This window comes from Corapipo altera, unplaced genomic scaffold (assembly GCF_003945725.1).
Source record: "Corapipo altera isolate COAL_440 unplaced genomic scaffold, ASM394572v1 56, whole genome shotgun sequence".
Taxonomy (NCBI): domain Eukaryota; kingdom Metazoa; phylum Chordata; class Aves; order Passeriformes; family Pipridae; genus Corapipo; species Corapipo altera.
This window is the reverse complement of record NW_020884896.1, coordinates 8,421,990-8,447,620: the sequence shown is the minus strand read 5'-3', so window position 1 is coordinate 8,447,620 and position 25,631 is coordinate 8,421,990. Positions and strand designations below refer to the sequence as shown.

Genomic DNA, 25,631 nt, shown 5'->3' with positions numbered 1-25,631 from the left:
CACGTACCAGTTGCTGCTTTTCCCTCTTACTCTCCTTGATGATGTGACCTTACAGACTTTGAACATTCAAACCGCACCTTGTAGTGTCAAGGCTGAGGAAATCTGACAAAGTGTTTTATTTGTTTGTCACGTTTTGATTTGTCTCTTTTTTTTTTTCCCCACTCAAAATTTTCCTCCAATGTTTTCCATAAAGTAAAGTTGTGCAGAATTCAGGGAAATAAGCTTGTACATTACATGTGCCCAGGGTAATGTTTTATGCAGCATCCCCTGTGTTTACAAATGTGTCACTGACAGATAAATCTACTGCTTCTTTCTGCTCCAGGAACCTGAAGTGCTTCCACATAAGTTTTGTATTCTCTATTTATTATGGGCAGTCTTTTCAGACTGTGGTTCTTAGAATGGTGAAGTCCCACAGTTGGGATCAGAATCTCATCCTCTGAGTTCTTTTTAAGGGATACTAAATTCCATAAATGAAACCTGTTATGTACTTCTAATTAGTACATAAAATTCTGATTGAAATGATTGAGAAAGTTACTGGGACATGGCCCATGAGGACATATGGAATTTTTCTGGGTTTTTGGTGCTTTGGTTTTGGGGGTTGGGGTTGTATGTGGGTTTATTTTTGTGTTTGTTTGTTTTTTTTCCCAAGGCAGTGGGAGTTTTACACAGCAGTGCAGCTGCATGGATAACTGATGTTTTTGTTTAGTCATCTTAAAGGCAAACAACAGGGAGAAGAGCATTTTATGGGGTGACTGAGAAAGGACATTAGGGACATTAAAAGGCTGCAATGTCCTTCCCTCAAAATGCTTGCTATCCAGTTAAATTCTTGTTTGAATTGGACCATGAGACTCAGCATGAAGTATTCATCATCAACATGTTAATTAGCAAAACTGCAGGAGCTTTCAAGCCAAAGAAGAAATTTTTATTACAAAAACCATTCAATATATACCATTTACATGGAATTCCTCCTGCATTTTTGGTACTTTATTGAACCCAAACAGTTCACATGAAAATGGATAAATGACATAAATTCTTGTCACTGCATGTTTGGTCCAAAAAACACTGTCAATGACAAATTGACCAACTTGTATTGATGGTCCAGTTCAGAGTCCTTTAAAACACATCTCAGGGAGCACTAGGTTAGAAATGCCAGAGGTAATGAGGTGAGCAAGTGTAGCTGTGTGGTGTTCTCATCCTGGTACTATGTTGTTGTCTCATCCCCTCACCCCCAGCTGGTCACCTTCACACCACATCAGTTTCTGACTAAGGAGATATTGTGGACTTTGAGAATCTGAATGGTCCTTTTGGCTTTGAGCATATTGTGTTGTGTGATGTGCCAAATCCAGTCAGCAGAGTTTTGCCACTTTCCTCCTGGGGAATGCTTGAGATCATGTCATTTATCCTTCTCAAGATGTTAGTGCCTTCCTCTGCTGCTAGTTATACTGTTACTGAGAAATGCTGTCATTTAGAGTAACATATTTTTGCCTGCAGACTGAAGTCCTTTCTGCGAGTTTGTGTGAATAATTTCTGTAAGTACTTGAGTGTGCAGATGAAGAATGTTGCCAGAACAGGAGGCTGAAGAGTATGTGCTGAGATGTTGTGTGTGAAAATCTCCCAGAGATTGACAAGGTTTGGACATAAGTGGCCCATTCATACATACAGCTTAATAAAAGTTTTTGAAATAAATACTGCTCATGATTTGATGGCCCAGCTTGATGCTGTATCGTGGAAAATGGCATTTTATTTATAAAACATTTAATTTAATTTATAAGCAATTTTTTTCTATGTCCTTGACCTGTTTTGCCTTTCTTCCTGTGTGATGTGGTCTCACGTGCTTGCATTAGGTTCTCACTGTTTTCTGGACCTGTTTTCCTTTTCTGGCTGAAATAAAAAACTTACTTGTGATTTCCTGAAAGCACAGCAGGGCTTGTTGTATGACAGCTCCTTGGGCATAGCATCACACTGAGACTTGGCTGCTTGCTTTAAATAAAATAGTGCCTAATATTTTATTCTTGCTCCAAATAAAAACAAACAATCTAAAGGAGTTTGTGTCTAGTTTGTAAACAGTTTACTTCAGTTACAGTTTATAACATCATTTACAAACCATACACACTGGAATGCAATTTGGTGAATTATTAAAGACATCAGTCTTATTCTGTGATAAACATGAACCTGTAAGTATCAAGAACTGAAAAACTAAATCATAAAGGATGATTTATCTTTTAACTAATACCAAAAATTTAATACCAAAAATTTAATATTGTCCATGCAGTTGGTTTCTGTAGAGTGGTTGCAAAGTCTCAGTCCAGAGGAAATATTTCTGAAACTGTATAGGATTTTAAACTAACTTATTTACATGGAGCTATATTAAAATTTCTGGAAATGGTCTATTTTAATTCTTATGCAAAACTTCTGGACTTTTTGGATAAAGCACTTACAAACTGTTGCTTCTCTTCTGACAAGGGCAACAATAATAACATCAGTAGGTGAGGTGTGAGGTTGCAAAGAAACAGATGTGCAGAAAATAAAAAGCTGGTTACTAAGAGACACCTGTTCAGCAACGCTGTGTAACTACAGAAATGTTTCTGGTGTGAGATCTGTGAATGATTTATCTGTGATGCAGAGGGGGTTGGAACATCTGGTCTGAGATTTCCAGTTCACAGTGAAGCTTCCGGGCTTGTTCCATGGGCACATCAGTTCCACCTGGTGACTAAGGGCAGTTAGATAATGTTTTACCTTGCACACTATGGTGTCTAAAATAAAACTGGGAGCAGATGGCAGATGCATGTCTACCTTGTAAGCAGGGGGCTGACTAGGCAGCTCTATGATATCCCCTCCTGCATTTTTTCATGGTAGGCAGCACCACTTCCACACACCTTTTATGTGAAATAGCTAAAGATTATAGGAGACTTCCTACAGCTCAGTGCCTGTAAAACTGCAGCTCATGAGGTAGAGCCCAAGCTAAGCACCGCAAATGTGCACATGAAAACTTATTTGGCCATAAAGATGTACAGACATGTCTGTCTTTCTTCAAAACTACTAAGTACAAGTCCTCTTCTGAGAACCATAGGTTTGTGTTTTAACAACTGCATTTCAAACTAAGGATTCAACAGAATGTCCCGCAAGAGACTTGCAATGCCTTGGTGGCTAATGGAAATAATTAATATTATCCATCTTAATGTGCAAATGATGAGACTCAGGTAATGACTGCATCCTATTTAGGGAGGATGACACAAAATGGGAATTGAAATGCGAGCTTATGGTGCTGGCAATTGATTTCGTATTGCTGATTTTTAGACTATATGGCTGCCTAAAAATGGCATTCTTGTGTTAATCTAATGATGAATGATGCTGCAGGTCTGAAGATAACTTGCTTCCTGCAGTCAGCTCTGTTCTCAAACCTTGCTTGTGGAAGAGGGGCTCTGGCACTGCTATATAGATTCTGAGGTGATTTCAGTCTAAATCAGGGTGAAAAATTACTTTTGATATCTGATTCTAGGGCTGTGGTAAGTCTTGTGTCTGCTTTACAAGCCAAGAACTAATAAATGTCAGTGTTCTAGCCAGTGAAAATATCATGGCATGAAACACAAAGAAACAGTCCACAAATACAGTTTAATTTTCCGTTTGATGTTGCTGCCTCCTGTTTTCCTTGAACACCAGCACTTAGCAGCTCTTCATCTTGCCTTATCTTTTGCACGAAGCTTGAAGAGTTCAAAGTCACGTAGGAGATGTGATATGCCGAGTTCTTACTTTATATTTTTACTTTTGGGCATCTCCATCCTTCTGTTTACAGATACCTAAACCTATATTCCTTTAAAAAAGGGAGATAGGAAGGACTATTTGGTTAGATTTTTTTTTTCTTTTCAAAACAGATTTCTGAGACCTCATTCCTTCATTCCCTGAGAAAGACAGAGAACAGCTGCCAATAGAAGGTGACTCATAAGTACAAATGACAAGCTTGCAGAAGCTCGATTTGGACAGAATAAAAAATTACATGGTCTTACATTCAGAATTAAAGGTGAACCTATTTTTTTGTGTGCCTTCCTTTATTTCTTTAGCACCCTGCATAAAATCAGATTTTGTGTCCTGCAAGTAGAAAGCAAAGGGGAATAGCATCATTCCTGATTTAACACATTAGGGTAAGGTGGAAAATCTCTGTTCTCCAGTCACAAATGTTTTCAATTGCGTAATTCACTAGTGAGAGTGAGGGACTGAAATCCTGCCAAGGACTGGAGCTGTCTTACTGTGGTGGCTGGAGTAATTCATGCTACCTTGGAACAGATGAGTGTTTGAAATGCTAAGAATTAGACAGCTCGCAGGAGAGCTTATGGTGAACCCCTTGCTGTGGGGGATTCTGCTGTGTCTTTTCCTATTTTGTTTGTTTGGGGTTTTGTCTGGAGGGAGAGGAGGGAAGGATATAATAGTTCTAAAGAAAGTAGATAAGTGGAAAAAACAACTGTTTGGAGATTTTTTTTTTTTTAATCTGTTGAATAATTCAATTTGACTTTCTTTGGGAATAGTGAATGAGACCATGCCTTTTTAATGTAAAAATAGACAAGTTCAGTTGAGATTGAACAGTGCACTTGAAGGGAGTTTGGATTGCTTATTTCTATTCTAGCTAAATAATCAGCATTTAAAAGCAATTTAAGAACTTGAAGTTATAATAGCCTATTTACTTAGGAAGAAAAAAAAAAATAAATAAATTAAATATGACATTTTGTTTAGTAAGTCGAAAGGATTTTACTTAATTGTAGAGCAGTTGCCCTCAATCTAGAGACTGCTGATAGTGTACTCACATAACTGAGGCTGTAAGTCTGTGCTAATAGTCCTTTGCACATGTAGGTATATTTATGTATTGTGCTTGTAAGGTACTCTCTAAACACATATGGCTGTGTTGACAACACAGGGATTTGCACTGCTGTGATGGGAGCAGCCTTGCTGTTCCTTGACCAAGTCAGACCAAAACCATCAATACACCTGTTCAGAGCTTCCTTGGGGACCTCTGTCCATGCAGGGTCACATCACAGGTCTGTATAGGTAGGCAACCATAAAGATAAACATATCTGACACTCTGCATTAGATCTTAAGATAAACTGAGAAAAATAATGGTTTTTTTCACTGCTATTTTTATGTGAAAATTCAGAAGATATAAATGTCTTGATTTGCACCCAAAAAACTAACAAGTTGTTGGTTTGGAATACTAACACTTGGGTTTTGAAAACTTTTCTCCTGCACATTGTATGCATTTGGTGCCTTTTTTTTTTTTCTATTTTACTATGGGGACTTTTCTTCCTTTTCCTACTCCTTTTACTCTGTCTTCTTTTCTATGAAGTAATATAGGAAAGAGTTTTAGAAGTACAAGCATAGTGAATAAAATTTTTCTATTTCCTCTAAGTGGTGAGACTCATTTAATACCAAATACAGATTTTTGTTTCATACTATCTTGACCTTCTGCCCATCCCTTCCAAAAGGGATGTATTAATCAGCTTCACTAGTCATCTAGAATTGAAGCAGTAATTTGCTCCTGTAATAATGCAAAATGCTTGTCACCATGATGCTATCTCCCCTTGCTGTATACACTGCCCTTCTTTTTTTTTTCCAAAGTACTTAAAGGCAGAAATAAGAATTTTGTTCCTCAGAAAATGAGAAAGAAGTGAATTTGTTATTCAGTAAAACAGCAGTGTCTCTATGAAATGAATGCACACGTCTAGAAAAACCATGGTCTACTACTCTTCCTGCTTACCAGTCTCTCAATATCAGCCACTAAAAGCTTTAGGGTCAGATTAAAAAAAAGTAGTAATATTTGGAAGTGCAGGTTACTGTATAAACAACATGCTCGTGCAGTGCCGTGTCTAATTTGTGTGTGGGATTAGTGTAATTGCCACTGCAAGGCAGGTAATTGGGTGTGAAAATGATAACCATGATTTCCTCATCTGCACAAGCTGCAATGAAAACAACTTGTGCTTTATTTACTTAGTGGCCTTTTCCAAACTAACTTGTCCTTTGGTGCAGGTGAACTTGGTGGGACTGATCACTCTTTGTTGTGGCAATGTGCAGTTTCAGAAGTCCAAGGATAGTGAGGACTGGATAGTGGGTCTGGAAAAGACAACTGAGTATCAGAGAAGTTGCTTCCTCAATAATCAATACCATTCAACCAGGAGCTGTACTATTCCCTCCTGACTTTTTTTTTGCACACATCCTCACAATTAATAGAAAAAGGTATTTTCTTGAGTAATGCCAGCTTGTTTAACTTCTCACCTGTGAACGATATTGGTATTTAAATATTTCTCTTTGAATGAAAGTGAAGACAAACATCAGTGTGTTGCAATTCTCTTGCCTGGCAGTTCCTATGAGAGCTGATCCTCTTGGGAGGAGCACAGCATTGGTTGGGATAGGCAGTGGGGGCGATTACTGGAGGGTTTATGGGTGCAGCTCTACAGATTTACTTGTGGCAATCTAAAACAAAATTCATCATCAGGCTGCTGCTCATGCCATCCCGTGTTCCCAGCACTGCTGCATCCAACTGGGCTGAGCTGTGCTTTGTGCAGCTTGTGGTAAGGACTGCATTCACTTAGTGCCTTTCTCTCCACCAGCGTAGAGTTTCTTGTCACTGTGCTGGTTTGACATGAACTATCGCTTTGCTCTGCATAAAGACGAAGGAAGGAATAGGAAAAACTGTGAGGAAACAAACAACAAAAAGCTCTTTGGCTCTGACTCCAGGTTGTCTGCCTTTTCCTAGTGAGGTCAGTATTGGTGAACCAGGGTTACTCCTCTTCATCTGTTTCCTCTCTTTGTGGTGATATTTGCGGCCCCTTTTCAAACTCTGCTAGAAATTTAACACGGAGATAACACTAAGTAACGTATTTTCTGTGAAGGAAATTAAGCCAAAGGACTATCATTCTTTCTTGGAGAAACAATGTGACATTTTTCTTTTTTTCAGCCTGGTTTTGCTTTAATCATCTTCTAAAATGCTTAACATTCTTTTTTCTATTGAAGAAGAAACTGAATTAAAAAGGATAAGACAGTTTTTATGAAAAGATTTTACTGGTTTAATGACATGTCAGTTGGTTTCAGCTGAGTAGTCTTTAATCTTTAGATGCATTTGTACAGTGATAAACCCTCTTAAAATGATAGGAAGCTCATTACTTGGAACTGAATTTTGTTTTGGGTTGTCACAACTAAATCTGTAGAACAGATGCCTTTTCACGCTGGCTGTAACTTACCACAGAAAAAGGAGAAGCCATCGTGTGGTGATGCTGTGTCTTGGTATTACACCTTCACTATTCAAAAGAAATCATAATGACAGTTTATAAGTTTATGAGACTCTTTCCAGATGAAAGGTGTATATGCTTGACTCTGCTTCGTGAGATTTTTTTTTTTAGTCATAGTTTCTAAATTTTTAACAAAAATGAGAAAGCAAGTTTTTGTTATTTCGTAGAATTACATGTAAACCCCTCCTGTAGTGTTAGGTACATCTTTAATAAAGCAGATATTGCAAGTCCAGTGATAAAACTGAGGAAGCTTTTTCACAGTGAAGGTGATGTGCAGTGTTGCTTCCTCAGTCACCCTCCACTATCTGGTGTGGGTTTTGCTAGCATGATGCAAATAGCATCAATGTTGTCCTTTCCGAATTATGAAGTAGCTGTCATTAGTTTTCCTGACAAATTTAATTTTATGAAGTTCAGTCCTAACAGAATTTCCTTCTCTGTTTCATTTTTGGGAGTGGCCTTCAAATGTATGCATGAAACTTTCTCTGCAGTAGAAAAAGAATAAGGGAGAGCCCTTGGAGAGCTGAGCTTCCTGCAGTTTATAAACTCTTTTTGGGGAGGCTTCTGAGATTAGTGCAGTGGGGGCAAGAGCTGTAGCCCTTGCTTATGTCATTTTTCATTTGGGTTTTCCCAGCTGTGTATCTTTCCTAGTGAGGCAAATCTTTCAGTGAAGGAAGTTGGAGGCAATAATTCACGATGTTCTGCTGCTTTCCACTGGCTAAGATCTGCTCCTCAAAGTGCACTATCCCAGTTGTAGGAATTTCTCAGAATGCCTTGTCTTCTCTGAATGGTTTCCCAAACTGATGGAAATTGTTGGTGCTCCACTGGAAACAACTAGAGTAATACCAGTTTGTTTCCTGCCTCTTTAATCTCTTTGGGGAATATACACTGCTAGTGGTGCTTACGTTACACCACTGAGCTACATTATTAATGGCAAGCCAAAGATAAAGGCTAATAATCTACTTTATTTAGTGATCTGTATGGAACAAGCAGCTGAGGATAAAGGTGGTAGGTGACATGATGAGAATGTTTTTCTTACGTAAGACCTATTCATTCAGTTGCTTGTGTAGCTTAAAGGCAGAAATAGGGAAATATCATTCTCCTCAAGGACAGGTGTTGAGCAAGCAGAAGAGGTGGTGGAGAAAATATTGTGCTTCCCTGGAGGCACACAGGTCCAATGTAAAACATAAGTCAAAGGGAATGGAATATAAAGCTTCATTTCATAACTGTCTTGACAAATGGCTGACTGTAAGTGTAAGACAAATTTAGTAGATGGGTCAATGAATTGGTGACAGGGCTGAAAATTTCTGTTAGAAATAATTCAGGAGGATTCTTTGCTATAACAAATCCATGCTATTTCTCTGTATGTTTTGCGGGTAATAGCTTGCAGGTGAGACAGATATGGAAGCACCTGCAGTATGTTCAACTTTGGTGCAAAATTCAGATCTCTAAAACCCCTACTTAGTCAAGGCCAAGGGCAGATTGGTTTGCTATAGGAGGAAGCTTAATAAAGATGAGTGAAAAGATCAGTGGACTAGAATTTGGGAATGCAATGCTGAAAAATCAGAAATGTCCACTGGGGAGAGATGCTTATTTTTGGCTGCAGGTTTGCACTCAGAAACAAAGTGTTTGTTTTGTAGACAAGGAATACCTGAGGGTAGAGAATAATTTTCAAGCTGTTGAGTGCTTCTGAAATTAAATCTCTAAACCAATGCTCTAGTGCTCCCAGGTTATCTGTGACTTGCCGGAGCTTCAAGTGTTTGGATCCCTTGTCAGATTTTAAGGGATGGTTCTTGCCCATACAGTATGTATCTGTAGGATGTTATTTATGTAATATTAGCATGCTGTGGAAGAATACCCTGAAATCACCTGTGGAAGAAGTCCTGAAACCACAAATTTTCAGTCTAAAATATTTTTATTAGAGTCTGAAATTCTGAGAAGAACTTAAAATGTGTTTCCTCCAGCTTTCACTGTTGAATTGATACAGTTAATGAAACAATACATTTCTCTGCAGTCTATTGAGAGGGATAGGCCATTTTTTTATGCTATACACTTCAGTCAGGGTGGATAAGCAGTAATAAATTGTTTTGTTGATAAGCAGTAATAAAATTTTTTTCAAGTTATAGGAATTTTGAAAATGACAGTCTGTACACTGCTGTTCATTTTTAATAAAGGGTATATGGCAAAACCATCAGGGAAATTGGGATGTGTGGGCTACTTCAGGGGTTAAGATGTTTCCCAATAATGAAATCCTCCCTGCACCTTTTTGTTAGTATGATTTTGTTTAATGTAAAAGCTGGGGGGGTTGGCCCAAAGCATAGCTAAGAGAGTTTGAAAGAAGTGATTGAGAAATAGACAAAGGAGCTTACAGTTTTTGTGGGTGTTTTTTTAGTTATCAGAGATATTCTCACTAGAGGAAATGACCAAACCAGAGTTGTTTCCTATGTCTGTAGTCTAAAGGACATCTGATTCCACAGGATCATTTTAATCATCATTGTTGCACCTGGGTGACTGTTGCATCAACTCTTCACTCCCAAAAGACCACATGAAAATCTTAAACTTAAGTGGTTTACATATAGCAAAATGAGAATATCTCCCCTTACATCTCACTTGACAGTGAATGAGGAGGAAAAGGAGGAGAAATGAAGATGAAGGTTGCCAGTCACTTGGGACTGCCGTGCTTCTCCTACTCTTTCTGCCAAAGCCTGCGGGATGTAGGCAGAAGGCAGCTTAGTTTTGATATCCTTCAGATAACAGGATCTTAGTCACACATCTTAGTGGGTTAATAAGGTTTCTGTGTGTTGGGTTGTAATACACTTTGACTTTCCCCTCCTTTGGAGATAACTTCTTGATAAAATGTGTGCCAGGGGAAGGAGGAGATGTGAGGTGCAAGTTACTGTCCTGCCCATTAGCTTTAAGAGATGAAACTACTGCAGCATAGACACGTGCCTTTCCTTTTATTTTATAACTAGGAGGCAACTAACATAGTTAAAAACTGTAGGAAGAGAAATATAAGACTCAAGTTTGAAGGGGAGGGAAAGATGTAGAGAGCAATGAGAGCCTTTCTAAAGAATAAAAACCTTGATATTTTATTTTTTTTTTATTTTAACTGGGGGGGACTGTCATTTTGACCACAGTGCTGCTAAAGGTATCTCAGGCCTAATAGCATCTGTAAAGATATTTAGCATTAGTATGTATTGTCTTATATATTCATTATAAATAGTATTGCCAGAACAAATTTCATGGGGATCCTAGGTGGGAATGCAGCAACAAATGGGTGCAGCTTTCCAAGGTGAAAACTTTATACTACTGTTACACCTATGCTTGTGCTTCTTACTAGTCCTGCCCTGGCTGGCTGTCAGAGTTGATGACAGCTATGGGAGCTGTTTAATCTTTGACTGATGGCTGTAAATGGGATGGGGTAGTGGGAAGAGAAAAAGAAACAACCCATAATTCATGTTTTAGTTACTGGGTTTTGTGTATGTATTTGGTTTGTTTGGTTTTACCCTCCAAAAGAACTGAGGGAAGGACCTTACTTTGAATATATCTCACTTCATTTAACAAGTTGTTTTTGACTAAGTCCTCTTCTCTTTGCTAAAAGGCAACAGTTTTCATTCTGACAGCATCAACGTGTTCTATAGAATATAGAGCCCCAGTGAAAATAGACCTTTAACAGCAATTTATATCCCAAGTCTGAAATGTGCACTTTATGTCTGTTATGATCCCTAGGTACCTGTTAAGGGATTACTTACATCTTGCCATCCTAAGTTTCTTTCCATAAACAAATGAAACCTTTGAGTCAGAGGTTCAAGGAATATGCTCAGATGAAGCAATGTTTAACAACTCTTCAGGGAGAAAGAGATAAGGTGGGAAAGTGAAGAATTGATAACCTATTAGCTGTTTAAATTTTCCACCTTGAATTATTGACAACACGTGACATTACAAACTTACAAATTACTGTCTATAAGCAGCTTGGAAAATATGACCTTTGCTTTATAATTGGTCTCCAGATGCCTTCTAGCTTAATACAAAGAGCTGCTGCTGGCATATTTTGTTGCAGCTGGAGTGGGTGGAAGAATGCAGGGAACTGTATAATCAGGTATATACTCAGATGACAAAACATACTAGGTAATGGCTGAAATGTCTCTGTTTGAGACTGGGCTCACTCCTCCGGAGTTCTGGAGTGATCTGATTTTCAGCAATAAAGATATTGTTAAAGTTTGTTGTCCTTACCTGCTGCTGTGTCTCTTTCTAGAGCAAGTGGTGAATGTTCAGAGACTCTAGAAAGCCCTATGTTACTTTCCTACTTCCATGTCTGTGTTGACCAGTGAGTGCAAGCTGAATTGATGTTTTTTCTTATTTTTTATGTCAAATGAGGTGCACTAAATTATTGCTTTGTAGTGTTGTTCATGTGATTAACACACAAATTTGGCCCTGAGATTTCTGCTGATTTGGGAGAAGCTGAGAACACAAGGACTTGATTTTTCATCTTCTCTTTCTATCAGTGTTGAGGAGTAACAAATGACCAAATTAATTTTAGCAACCAGAGACCTCATTAGGCACTTTATAAATCTTAAGACTGAGGGAAATTATTTTGTAATTTAGGTCCATTAACAGCGGTTGCCATAAGATGAGACCTACCAAGTTTGTTGACAGAGTGATGCATTTTATTGTCATTTGTTAGTGTAAGATGCATAGGGAATGCTAGAGAGTATTTCTGCATGAACAGGTGTTTGGAAGAATAGATGTCCTCAACACAGTAGCAAAAGACTGTGCAGAATAAAAATCATCTTTGCACAAGGCTTGTTTGTTTTCTCAGCTTCTGGGAAACATACCTTGTGTATGTTAGGGTAGTGTTGTTCATCACTGACTGATGATCAGGCTAAAAAGAGTATGTTCCCGTCTGGATTCAAAAAGACAGTAGAATTACCGGAAGGGGAACAGAAAGCTTTTACTTATGTCCTGTTAGAGCTAAACAAGGTGGAAGCTGAGACTCAGTGTTAGAGCATTGAGTCTTATGAAGCCCATCTCTCCATCCATTACAGGACAGGAAAGAATGTTTTCAAGAGCAAAGGCCTAAGAGTTCATCAGAGTAAGTATTCCTACCCTGCCTTCCATAACAAACTCTCTTGAACTGTTCATGCTTGATGTGTGTAACAAAACCAACCTACATCAGAAAGCTGTTGTTCAGAGTGATCAATTAATGTTTTCAGGGCACTTTTAGGGCCTAAAACTAAAAGACACTTATGGTCTTAAGTTTCACTACGCCTGCTGCCCCAGGATGAAAGTTTTATTTTTAAAGACCCAATTCTGCCCTGGAGTGAGGGAGGGGCAGTCTATTATTAAAGGACATCATCCTTATCTCTGTTGTAGTTGCCTTGTGGCCGTGCAACATCACTCAATAATACTGTCAAATATTATCTTCTGCTTGTAACAGAGTGCTAAACAGTGATTTATTGCTTGAATACACATTGCTTTCATGAAAGTGGGTTGTTTAAACAATAGCAAAGTGCTAAATAAATTATTCATTGCATGCTAATTTTTCACTTTTGTATTCTGTAGTAAACTCCAGAATAAACAATCTGGGTATTGTATATACCATATGAATCCCAGTTTTTTTGTGTTGTGTATCCCCCCACCTCCAGTCTTCCCCCAGGTCATGATTCCTTTCCCAAGGAAAGGTCTCTTCAGTCTTTCTCACATTAGTTGCCTTTTGTGATATTTCTCCTCTTTATTCTTTCTTCAGATAGAATTGGGTGAATTATGTTCCAGTAGAGGCTTGGATTACTGGTTTATGGAAAACTGTGAGTTTGGAGTTCATGGGTATCTCTAAATCCTTCGGGAACTTCTGGGTCTTAACCAAAAAAGCACCACCATAGAGCTTGCAAAGTAGGATCTTAATGGCTGACTGGAATGTTTCCATGAAGTCTCTTCTTGCCTACTCCCTTTTTTTCGAAGTGCTGCTCTCTTTTAGCAGCCAGTGGTTATGCTGCAGTCCTAGTTTGTACATAAGATCAGATGTGTGAGAAACTTCTGAGAAGCAAGTTTTTACTTGCCTGTAGATATGCTGGCTTTCCAAATTTCCTTCAGAAATGACATTTCATCACTTAAAATCTTTGTCCTTTGGCAAAGCCTGGAGCCTCTGGAATGTCTGAGTGTTTCAATAGCAAGCCCAGGAGCACACCAGGCACAGAACAGCTGAGTGCTTTTCTCCACTTGACCCTTCCACCCTTTCTGGGTGTCCACCCAAAATCACTGGCAGTAACCGTATGTTTAAGAAAGAGCTGCTGATTGACAGCAAATATAATAGGGCATAAGAGAAGAAATTTCTTTCCAAGCACTCTTAGGGCTTTACCCTCCTCTGGTCTTAATTCTGAAATAATCCCCTAAAGGCCTATATGAGTATTCAGTGACATGAATAAACAGAAGACTGTATTTCCCTCTTGAAGCATGCATAGGGCTCTCATGCTAATGGCTTTTAAGCATGAATGCAATTACAGCGTGTAATCAGTTCTCTCTATACCAGCTTTTGTCTTCTGAAATGAAACCTTGTCTCTTTCATCATTATTTGTCTTTGTATTAAAACATTTCAAGATGATAAGCAGTCTTTTCCCTTGTTTTTGTCCTCCTTCCCCTCTTTCCTGCCTAATTCTGCCACTGGAAGAAAATCTACTATTACATTTACTTCGGAACCTGAGTATCTGAGTTTTTTTCCTGCAGTAATTTACTCCCTGGAATTTACTTTTACTCCTTTTAATATTTTGAGTTTGTGTTTGCTTTTTGGTCTAGCTCATTAATCGTGTTTGGAGCTACTCAGAAATATTTCCATGAAACAGATTCTTACTGAATGAAAGGGGAATTTGTGAAAGGGGATTTCAGTGCCGAAAAAAGTATTCAAAGCAGGGAATTAATTCCACTTTATAAGTTAATCAGCATGTCAGTGGCCGAAGTGGTTTTTCTGGAATGTGATAGGCCTATGTTTGGGTCCCTTTTGGAGCCAGGAGAAACAGCAACTCAGTGTCTTGACCTTAGCGATTACAGAAACACAGTTTCCTTCTCTCTGATTTGGTGGTGGTAGTATCTTAAATTCTTTTTAGACTGTAACAAATTTCTATTCCATCCTGTTGACAAGCATGAAGATTGGGATTATCTTTAAAAGATTTGAGGGAGAGAGATGCCACATTTTGCCTCTCTTTATTATAATTCGTGTTGTTGTCTCCTGAAAGTTGTCACCATGCCAGGGACCCCTGTAATCTGAGTATAATAGACACTGCCATACATCTTGCTCTAGTGATTGAATTATAAAAGATTAAGAAAGAAAATACTAGTATCCACTTTTGGCAAACATTGAAATTTCTGCCTACAGGTGGTTTGTATAGATGCCAAAAATAGAAATAACTATAAACAGATTTATATAAGTTCATGAGTGCAAAAGCTACCTATGGTATCTATAAGAACAAAAGGATGGGCCATATTCTCTCTCCAGAAGTGGCTAAAATTGCATACCTGGGAAAACGTGCAGAAACATTGCTAGATATATTTTTATTTCATTGACCTCAATGCATGTTTTTTTCCCTGAACTTCTGTCTCCCTTCAAGCTGATAGTAAGTTTTCAGTATCCACAAAATGCAGTGGGAAGGAACTTCCCAACTCACTTATATGTAATATTTTGAACCTCCCAGTTTTGATTGCTGTCCTAGGCCCTGTGTGCTGAAAACTACTGAATAATCAATTCAGGACACTCATGACTTTACAGATGTCTTTCATATCTCCTTTCTTAGATTGAGAGTTGAAGTAATTTCTCTCTAAAAAAAAGGTCATTCCACATCTTTGATCATCCTTGGTTGCTCTCTCTGATCCTTTTATTATTAGGCACAATAGTTGCAATAGTTTTGAATTAGGAAGAGTGTAATCTGCTGACTGCTGAAAGTTATTAAGGGGAAGTGTCACCCTCTACATGCACAATTTTAATGCTTTTTCTCTAAACTTCGGCTATCGCTTCTGTCACAGAGAGGATTAGTGGGCAGTATTGAACCTTTTTTCTGTTCATTGAAGGATGCAGAAAAATGAAGGGATTTTTAATTTATAGATTTTTCATAACAAAGACTGGTGAAATTATGAATTGGTAATTTAGCTGTTTAACCATATGGTTTCAGTTCTTGGTCATTGCACGTTTGTTGATCTGCAGTCCAGGTGGAAAGCAAATCACAGAAGTCTTCATGACTCCATAGTTTTTGTTACTTGCATAGTTAGTAGAGGTCCTTATACCTGCTGAGTGGTATAAAATTGCTAAAAATAATACAAAGAACAAGATTTGTATAAGTAATTTGCTCAAATAATGAGTTCTCTCAAGTTTGGGGGTTTTTTTTATTCATGAGCAGCCTGTAAAATTTTAAGTCATGAATTATTCAGGCTTATTTGTGAATTTATTTGAAAACATTTCCTCACATAGTTATCTCACCAAACAGTTCATTGAGAATATTCCTCCGTTCTGGTTCTGTTCCTCCTTTTTTACAGTCCTGAAGTCCTGTGGTTGGTTGACCTTGGCTGGACTTCAGGTGCCCACCCAGCTACTCTATCACTCCCCTTCCCAGCCAGACAGGGGAGAGAGTAAGATGGAAAAACAGCTCGTGGGTTGGGATAAGGCAGTTTACTTAAAGCAAAAAGTGAAGTGGAAGCTTGTGCGCGCAGAAGCAAAAGGTCGCAGGGTTTATTCTCTGCTTCCCGTGAGCAGCAATGGTCGGCCACTCCCGAGAAGCAGGGCTTGGGTACGTGTGATGGTTCCTCAGCAGGCAGCCGTTGGAGACAATGAATGCCTGCCTTCCTGCTCCTTGCCTTAGCTTTTATATCTGAGCAGATGTCATTTGGTCTGGAATATCCCTTTGGTCAATTTGGGTCAGCTGGCCTACTTGTGTCCCCTCCCAGGATCTTGCCCTCAACTGAGGAAGGAATGTCACAGTGTTGGTGCTCTGCTCAGCAGTACCCAAAACACTGGTGTGTTATCAACACCCTTCTAGCTACCAGTACAAAGCACAGCACTGTGAGGGCTACTATGGGGAAATGAACTCCAGCTCAGCCAGACCCAAAACAGTGTGGTATTGGGAAGGTAGAGATAAAGGGAACAGATAGGTGCCCAATTATTTCCAGTCTTTGAATGTGCATATTCTCAAACACAACAGCCTGAAAAATACAGTTTATTGACACAGAGTGCATAAGAAAGCTTAAAAACCTTTACTTTCCTGCTCAATTATAGCAGACCAGCAGGTTTGTGAAAACTTAATTTAGTGCTTCTTTGTTATTGACTTATGTTCCTACTAAGGAGGCGATGGAAAGGATCTCTAGAGTTTAATAAGGGATTCATGGATCACTGCACATTGAGGTGTACTTAAACTGTCTTGATTGTGCCTGGATATTTCTTTCTCTCTTCCCAATTAGAAGGCAGTGTGACAGTTTCATCAGGAGAGTCTTGTAAATATAGTTACACCATTAAATCTATAATTTTTTTACATGGCTATGTGCATTATAATACTTTATTAACAAAATAGTTATATTGAAGACTGCCAGTGTTATGTGTGGGACAAACCTTATGTCTAAACCTTTTCAGCTCATAACAATTGAGCAACCAAACTTCAGATATGGTGTGTTGAGTCCCAGAACCTCTGGATGTGTTGCATGCTCCTCTTTTTTTTTTTTTCTTTTTTTTCCCCTGGGATTTCAATGGTCAGTAGGGAATATCTGGTCACCACATTAACAGTTCTCACAAAAAACTGATTCAGAAAGCTGCTGTAAATGGCTATCAGTCAGGTATTAGAAATATTTTACCAAATATACCACTTTTAAATGATTTCAACAAAATGTTGAGGGGCAACCTGTACACAGTCAGTGCTGAGAGCTGATAGTGTGCAAGTCAGGAAAGTGGACAAATGACTATGTATTTTTTAGTGCTGTGGTTTATCCCAGGACACCTGCAGTCTTGACTGAAACACAAACAAACATACATGCAAAGCATGAAAGTTTGAAAATATTAAAGGAGCGGTGCTGGTTTTGCCTTCATAAACAAAACCCTGTTGTGATTTTGAAATCAGCGCTGGAATCCTGTAGGGCCCATCTTTCTGGCACAGTTTTGGGTCAGTCTAGAGGTAACATTACAAAATTCAGAGCCCAAAAAGTTATAGTGAACACCTTTAGAAATTTGATTGTGGCATTCTGTTGGAAAAATCTCTTGTCACTGCAGAGCTCTGCAAGTCATTGGTATGAATTTAGTACTTTATGCTGCATAAGGTGGAAAGCATTTGCAGAGGGAACCTGGGGGTGGTGGTGAGAATGAAACTGATAAAACATATCCAAGGTGAGCTGTTGGTGTAAATGAAATTGAATTGGATTATCACAGACCACTTTGTGTAGTGGGTCTTTAGAGATTGTGATCAAACCTGGAACACAATGATTGTTGCAGTCCACATCCTTGTTTAGCTGAGCTTGCATAAGTATGGACATCTTTTAATGCAGTGCTCAGGTAGCATTCCCAGGGGTAAATTTGCAGTTGTCAGTGAGTACTGTGGAGTGTTACAGATCCCTGACCTAGTGTGCTATTAGTTGTCTCGGGTGCTGATTTCTGTGTAGCTGTGGCAGTGTGGGCTGGCTTGCTTTCTGGCCCCACATTATTAACAGCAGGTGAGTTACACAGCCACAGAGTGCAGCTTATCGCTTCCTTCCCGATATGTTATGAAGCTGATCAGCAGCAGCATGTAGACTTCCATTCACTACCTTCTTTGCCAGCTAGTTCAGCACTGTTTGATCAAATGCAATATCTTTTGCCAGGGGAGAAAAGTCAGTTTAAATGTAATCCTTTGGAACTAGTACTGCAATAAAGGACAAACTCTGGCTGATACCCTGGGGGAGCTTCCTAGATGCATTTGCAGAGCAATTGAGAACAGGGTCAAGAGAAAAATGTAAGCCAGTTCTAAGCCTGGGTCAGAAATGCAAAGAAGTATACGGTGAGATATAGCATGGATCAGTTAATCATGAGCCAAGGTAGATGTGGGAAAAATTTAGCCATGTTTACTCTAGAATTTCTCCTGCAATAGCAAAGACCCTGCTAGGGCCTAAACTGGCAAGTTTGCAGAGCAGCCTCTTCTGCCTAGCCACTCACTGATTGCTGTTTTGAATCCTATAGGTAGGCTCTCACATCCCAATTCTTAAAAAGCAATCACAGGTCGAGAGTGTTTAACAAAGTGTGTTTTCCTTGAAAATGCTGTCTTAGTTTGAAATAAAACTTGATGGTGTACAAAGTGCAAATACCCTGTTCTTCCTAGAACAGCCATTTGGAGCTGGTTTCCTTTGGCAGATGGGTGAGCCAGGTTTAAGCACCCCTTTTGACAGTTGTGCCAACCCACCAAGGCTTCTATCTGTTTCCTGCCTGCTGGGGCTTTTCTGCTTTTTATGAGTAACTAAAAACATTTTTAGTGCTGTATCTCTTGGTAGGTGTGCTCACTGGGGATGTGGTAAAACCCAGGATCAAGTGTCTTTTAATCTGAGCTATCAATGCAGAAGTGATAAAGTTTTGTGTCTCCTTCTCTGTCCCAGCTGCTGTGGCAGAATAATCCACTTCAATTGCTGATCCTAATGAATAACAGACTTCCTGAAGTCTTGTATTTCTGTGGAATAGGAAGGGTTATCTGTATTCACAGCAGAGCTAGCATAAGGCTGGATTTTCAGCTCCTTTTCATTGTATTTCTCCTTTGCCTGCTTTTTGCTTCTTACTCTTGTTAGCTTGCATTGATTGGTAAGTGGTAAAGGAGAAAAACACACGGTTCCAGAAAACAAAAACAAAGCAAGAAATAAGGAAAAGGCAAGACAATGTTTTTCATTTCATTACTGAGCTTCTTCACAGCCCCTCTTCTGACATTTAGAACAATATAATATGCATGTCTCTGTTCATTAGGTTCCTCAGTACTACACAGTGACAGCCACAGAGGGCGGGGAAAAAAAGAAAAAGAAACAATCTTAAACATGAACTAACCTTTGCAAGCTAAATAACAAAGAAATGAGAACAGCAAAGGAGAAAAATGTTTTCTGAAAAAGTAAATATATCCAAACCCACGGCCTTATGTAGGTTATTCAAGTATCATTACAAAGGCGAAAAGAGAATACTGACCTCTACATCAGAAATAGCTAATTTTCTGCCCAATGATCTGTTTGTTCTGTACATATATGTTTGAGCAGGTCTGTTACTGGTATTTGAACAACAGTAAATGACACAGGGAGACTACTGAAACTAAGGATAATCTTTAAGACATTCAGGAGTTGATACAGATTCTCAAAAATGAAAAAGCTTCTAATAGAAGAGCTCCTAAGCGTTCTCAAAATAGGGTATCTGCACCAAGTGGAGATATCTAAATGGGTGCATATGTTCACCACAGCATGGTGTCAAATATATATATTAGCTCGGAAATCTTAAATGCTAAGATTTAATCCTAAATTTACTAAGAAGTCAGGATATAGGAATATTGCTTAAGATTCTTGATGTAGCTAGTCAGCAATTAAGATGTATATTTGGATGGGTCCAAGGATGCCTCTGCAGAAGGATTGCTAGAGCTATATAAAAAATAATTATGTTGGAATGCAGCTGGCTTTTTTCCCCCCAACAATTTCAAGGGAGCTGCAGAACTTTAAGATTGTGTGGGTTTTACTGAAATTTCTGGAGGAAGAAAAAAGAACAAAAGAGACATTTCTACTCTCTGGAAGATAAATATTTTGATTTCTCATATTGGCACTTTTAATTTTTTGTAATTTCATATTTATTTTGGGATGTCAGTTGCAATATTTTTTCACCCTCAAGTGACAAGATTAAAAATCTCAATGGAGTTTTCTTTCGTGGTTGTTTTAGATTTGTAAATCTAAACTAATTAGATTTGTAAATCTAAACACTGCTAATTTTAGTATTGCATAAAATAAAATTAGTCTGATTCTAATTCCTGTATTTTACAGTTGGGGGAAGTGTTTCTTGATTCTTGTATGGTCTTCCCCAAGATTACATCAGCTAGTGGCAGAGAACAGGGAGAAAATCACACTGGTTTTCCTATTTATTCTTCCCAATTTCTATACCTGTTATCTTCAGGTCTGCTTCTAAAATTGCCAGATGTCAAAATATTAATTAGGGGAAACATTCATTAGTCGTTTGCATCTCTGGTACCTCTGGCAAGTGCAGCAAGAGAGGGACAAGAGAAGAAAACAAGACTTGGAAAGACATACAAGCAACTGTACGGCTGCTTTGCAGGTCCAAGGGAGGCTCAAAGCTGAGGGTATGTACAACTCCCACAGAGTGTCTGCAAGCAGGCTGGCACTGCACATCATGGAGTCCACTGCTACCTTTCATTGGGCGAGTTGTTATTTAGAAAGGTTTTACGCACACAAGGAGTTTGTCTCCCCCCTTGATTTTTATTTGTTTACCAAGTAGGGGATTTACAGACCCATTCAGAGGGTGCTGTGAGGGATGGCAGCGGCACAGTTCTGTATCTGGAGCAGACAGCTGCCCTGCTGTCATTGATAAGCATTCCTCGGAGGGTGGTGATTGAGATTTAGCACTTACAAAGCGCTAATTGGTATGAGCCTTGGTGAACCATATGTGCCCTCCACAGCCTGGCCATCTGATGCCTCGGTAGGCGGCTGGCGCTTCACACCTTGGCTACCTCTTCAAAGAGGGACCTTCCAGGCGAGGGGAAAACACCTCCTGGACAGCAGTGGGGTTTTGGGGAGCAGAGGGGATGTCCATGTCAGGGTGCCCTGGGGAGCAGAGGAGGATCATGGCTGTTGTGTAAATTTCCCCATGAGCTACACATGACATGTGTTCGTGCAGATAGGAAGTGCTTTGGGCAGCCTTTCTTTGTGCTACGAGAGATTCAAGAGTTGTGCTGTAGAAACAGATATCTGTCAGACATGTGTCCTCTGTCCCCTATACCTTCCTCTATAGCACTGTATGCCCGCTTATGCCCTCAGCTCCCACATCAGCTTTTTCTACCGTCTCATATGCTGAGCGTATTGGAAAGAGACAATTCCCACTGTGGCTGTTTTAGGGCTATCAGTGTGTAAGATGTAGAAGGGCTTTTGGCTTTGGAAAAGGCAGTGGTGAGGTCTCTTCCTCCCCTAGTGCAAGCAGCTATGTGGTGACTCCTCTGCCATGCTGGTGCCAGCTGATAGGCAGCATTGGGCAGATAGGCACTGAATTTCCTACAGTCCTTTGTTGCTCTGACAAAAGTGTTGAAGTTGGCAATTTTACCAAGGGAGCAGGGGGATGTGTGTCTGTGTGCCTCGTTTCTTAGGAACCCAGGCTGAGATATATAGATCAGAGATTTATATATGAGATATATAGATCAGAGTTTTGTCAGATAAGTGTTGGGACTCTAATTTACTGCTGTTTTAATGGGATAGGGAGGAGGATAAGATATACAGCGATCTCTCAGGGAGACATGCAAAATAAATTAGTAGTAATAGTAATGGTCTGGTAGTTTGTCCCAAATGTAGGTCTTCTTAAAGGAGCCCAACATCTTGAAAGTCAGAAATTATTTTTTGAAGATGTTAACAGAAGAGCAGGCTGAAATGTTTTGCTCAAAATGCTTTTTGCTAAAATTGCATTCCTCTTCATAGTACAATAATTTTATTCTAGAAGTGTCTGTTTTGGCAGGAGGGAAAGGCTGTTTATCAAAAGAGCTGATAAAAGTTCTAAACTTGGAAACACTTCCATTCTGAATAAATCTAAAACTTTTCACTGAAGTCATAGAAACATTGGTTGTTAGAGGTATTTGGAGGTCCCCAGTTCAACCTCTTAGTCCAGGCATGGTTATCACCAGTTGCAAGTCAGGTCAGCCATGACTTTGTCTAGCCAGGTCTTAAAAAACAACAGGGATGCAGACTTTACCCATGTTCTGGGTGGTCTGTCCCAGTGTTAAACTGTTTTCCTCATTGAGATTTTTCTTGATGTCCAGTCTGAGTCTTCCAAGTCAAAACTGGTGATCATTTGTTTGTGTCATGTCATCTGCTACAAACTAGAGTTTGACTGGAGGCAGGTCAGTGCACCACAGCTGTGAAAAAAGTCAGCAGCTTCAATGCCTGTGAAACAGAGCAGAAAATATTCACTATTTCTACTGCATACAAGATCTCATCTTGTATCCTGAAACTTTAGTATTTCAGCTCCTTCCCACTGCCTCCTGGTGGTGATAACATGCAGAGGAGCTGAATGAGGAAAGGTCCAATTGGCTAAAGGTACACCTCTGCAAATTCTTTCCATGTCAGTTTAGGCAAATGCTTTTAACAATTCATTCAATTATGTTAAGCACCCATTAAAAGAATTCTAAGCCCTCTCCGGGGTTATTTCAGTTCTGTGAGATTGTAATTGTTTGAAACTAATCATGATTTCTTCTTTTGCCTTCAGGTGATTCTAATTCTGACAAAGCTGTATGACTACAACCTGGGAAGCATCACAGAGAGCTCTCTTTGGAGGTATGGAGATAAATTGAGTTAATAATTATCACCTTACTTAAATAGGAAGAGCCTGATGCAGTTCTTTTATTGAATTTAATTGGATTTCTTTAAATGCGTTGGAAGGTTTGTAGCTAAACCCTCTCTCCCATTTCTTTCATACTCAAGGACAAAGAGGCTGAAGTCTGATTGTCTTGTTTCAGCTAGATAAGGTACTTCATGGATATACTGTCATTTGATTTACCCTTCCCTGTCTTATTCAGATCGAAATCAGCCAATTTGTTTAATTTTGGGAAAATTTAACAGCCTAAAGTTCTTGTTTATAATGAAGGATCTCATGGCTGTCTGCCCAAATGATCCTTATGAAAAGCCAGTACTGCTAAGACTGGGGAAATACCTAAGAGTGAGTATTCAATGTCTGTTGACTAGAACTGATGGTATTAGTACTAGATAATTGATTTGCACTTGACTGCTAGATTGATTTATAGGGAATGTTTCAATACCTTCATGATTTCAAAGCATATCATGCACTCTATGAACCAAAGGAAGGAGCTAGGCCGTGAACAATTTCTTAGAGCTGTTACTTGGATTCAATGCAAGCAGATGGTGCCTCTTTTTACTTCTCTGAAGAAGGAATCTAAGAAGTGTTTACTTTACCTGTCCCTCGTGTTACTTTTATGAGCTGTAATGGATGAAAGGGAGGTTTTCTTAGGGTTTCATCTGTGAAACTTTGGTGGGAAGTTCAGGGGTTTTGTATGCAGGTCACTGATGGAGGTGAATAGGCTACTGTCATAGTAGAAGAAAACTTTGGGTATTTGAAACTGAAACTTCTGGTTAGAATGACCTTGTTTTGATAAGCTTGCATGGGAAAGGGGTTTTCTTCACCAAGAAAGATTTTTGGTGTGGAAATAGAACAAATAACCTTTTTGTTCAAGGAACTGAGCAGGTTTTAAGAGAATGACAGAGGAGGGATTGACATGAAGTATATTCTGAACTCAGGCTTTGCCCACTGGTCTGAAGGAATGAAACAAAACCAAAACCAAACGAACAGGAAAACCAAACCCAAGACAGAAAAACTAAACCCTAAAGAAACACAAAACTCCTAGGATTTTTTCTGAACAGCAACAGGAACACTCAAAAAACTAGTATTTTTCAGGGTTGAATAAATATTTTTTTCATCCATTCATATACCTTGCTGCTATGACTTTCTACTCCCTTGTCTTTACTGTGGTGTGTGCACACATAAAGGGTCTCTCAGGCATGTGGCTTTGGCAATGTTTTATAAAGGGAGTTTGTGCTAAATTGTTTAATTTCACAGTGGTTTTAAAAAAGAATATTTATAAATATGAAAAATACTATTTCTATTTCCTTTTACTAGCATTGGTCATTTCACCCTGAGAAATACTCATCTCTGTTTCAATAGTCATTGAGAAAGATACAGCCTTTCAGCATGTGAAGATACCTCCTTCCCCATTGCTGACAGTGCTGAAGATCTGCTTATGTGATTGTGCAGGACTGTGTTAAGATATGGTTCTCTGACTGAAAATAGCCACATCAGAGTGGAAAACATGATTCTTGTTGCCCCTACACTGTTGCCTGTTTCAGAATTAGTTTCTGTGGGGCATTCCATAATGGCATAAAATTTTGCCCTGATTAAAAGAGAAGGGACCATGGGGGTATCTCTGGAGGATGTAGCAGATAGCTGGGGCCTTAGCAATGTAGCAGTCCTAGAGCTAGTGAGTGCAGTGCAGTCCTAATGTCAGAATGTGATTAACAACATAAAATAACCTGATTGTTTCCTCTAGGTTGGTGTCCTATTACCAAGAACCAGTCTATATGAAAGACTATATGAAAATTATCATCATAGCTGACACTTTCTCCTAATATTTTCCTAGCATTCCTTCTCAGGCTTAAAGGTTGGGGTCCTTCTTCAATCTTAAGTGTAAGGTGTATCAGATCAGAGTAGTTATTTTATATATATATATTTTAATATATATCATGAGATTAATATTCCATGAGCTAACTTTCTCAGTATCTTTTAGAGTGTGTTAAAATTTTTAGTACCTGTGAGCAAGAACAAAGAATTCCATAAATTATTAGAGCAAGGAATTCCATAAATTATTTGAGGAACCACTTGTCTTACTTTGAACCCATCAGACTTCACTTGGCATAGGTCACATGTCAGGACTTGATTGCTGTTGTATGGCCAACCATTCAGAATCCATGGGTGATTGCTTTGGACTGGGAAATGTTGAAGGAGAACCAGAAAAAACGTATTTGTCTTTGCAGCGCTCCATTACTCTTTGATTGGCTCTTCAGTGCTCATGGCTGCCCTGGAAGCTGCCAGTGCCCTTCCTTGTATTTTCCTCAGTCCTGTTGCCTTGTATAAGCCTTAGGTGGTCACACTGTGCTTTGTCCTGAGTCTAACTCTGCTATTAGATCCCTGCTCACTGTGTAGACATGCCTTCAGGTCACTAATAAATATGCCTATGAAGATCCCAGGACAGCTTCTCTGCTCTTAGTGTGATAAATAGAAATGGTGAGATGGGCATATATTATTATTCAATTTACCTGATAGAAGTTATTAGCTGTTGTTCCTCCTGGCTGCTTAAGTGACATGTTAATTTAAATCTCTCTGCTTGTTTGAAAAGGATAGGAAAAAATAGGTTTGAGAGAGGGGGTGAAACATATCTTGCAATTTATTTCATGCCTCTAGGTTTTATTCTGGGGAATGGAAGAAAACATGATCTCATGTCTGGTTTCCTTTCTGAAGTTCTGTTTCTGAAGGCTAGAGGAGAAAGGTAGTTCTGCAGGTACCCACAGCTGAAGTGGAATCTGTCTTGAATACATGACAAAGAAACACCACTCTTGCCTGCTGTGCTGAGTGCA

The 25,631-nt window shown here is 39.1% G+C and overlaps 1 protein-coding gene across 2 annotated transcripts in view; it reads left to right on the top strand.

The window, feature by feature from the left end:
• Positions 1–25,631, top strand: part of SORCS1 (sortilin related VPS10 domain containing receptor 1) — a 270,529-nt gene that overhangs the window by 63,105 nt on the left and 181,793 nt on the right. For both annotated transcript variants that reach the window (XM_027648093.1, XM_027648089.1), the window contains exon 2: positions 22,696–22,763. In XM_027648093.1, coding sequence (XP_027503894.1) covers positions 22,696–22,763 — 68 coding nt within the window. The remainder of the gene's footprint in view (positions 1–22,695; positions 22,764–25,631) is intronic.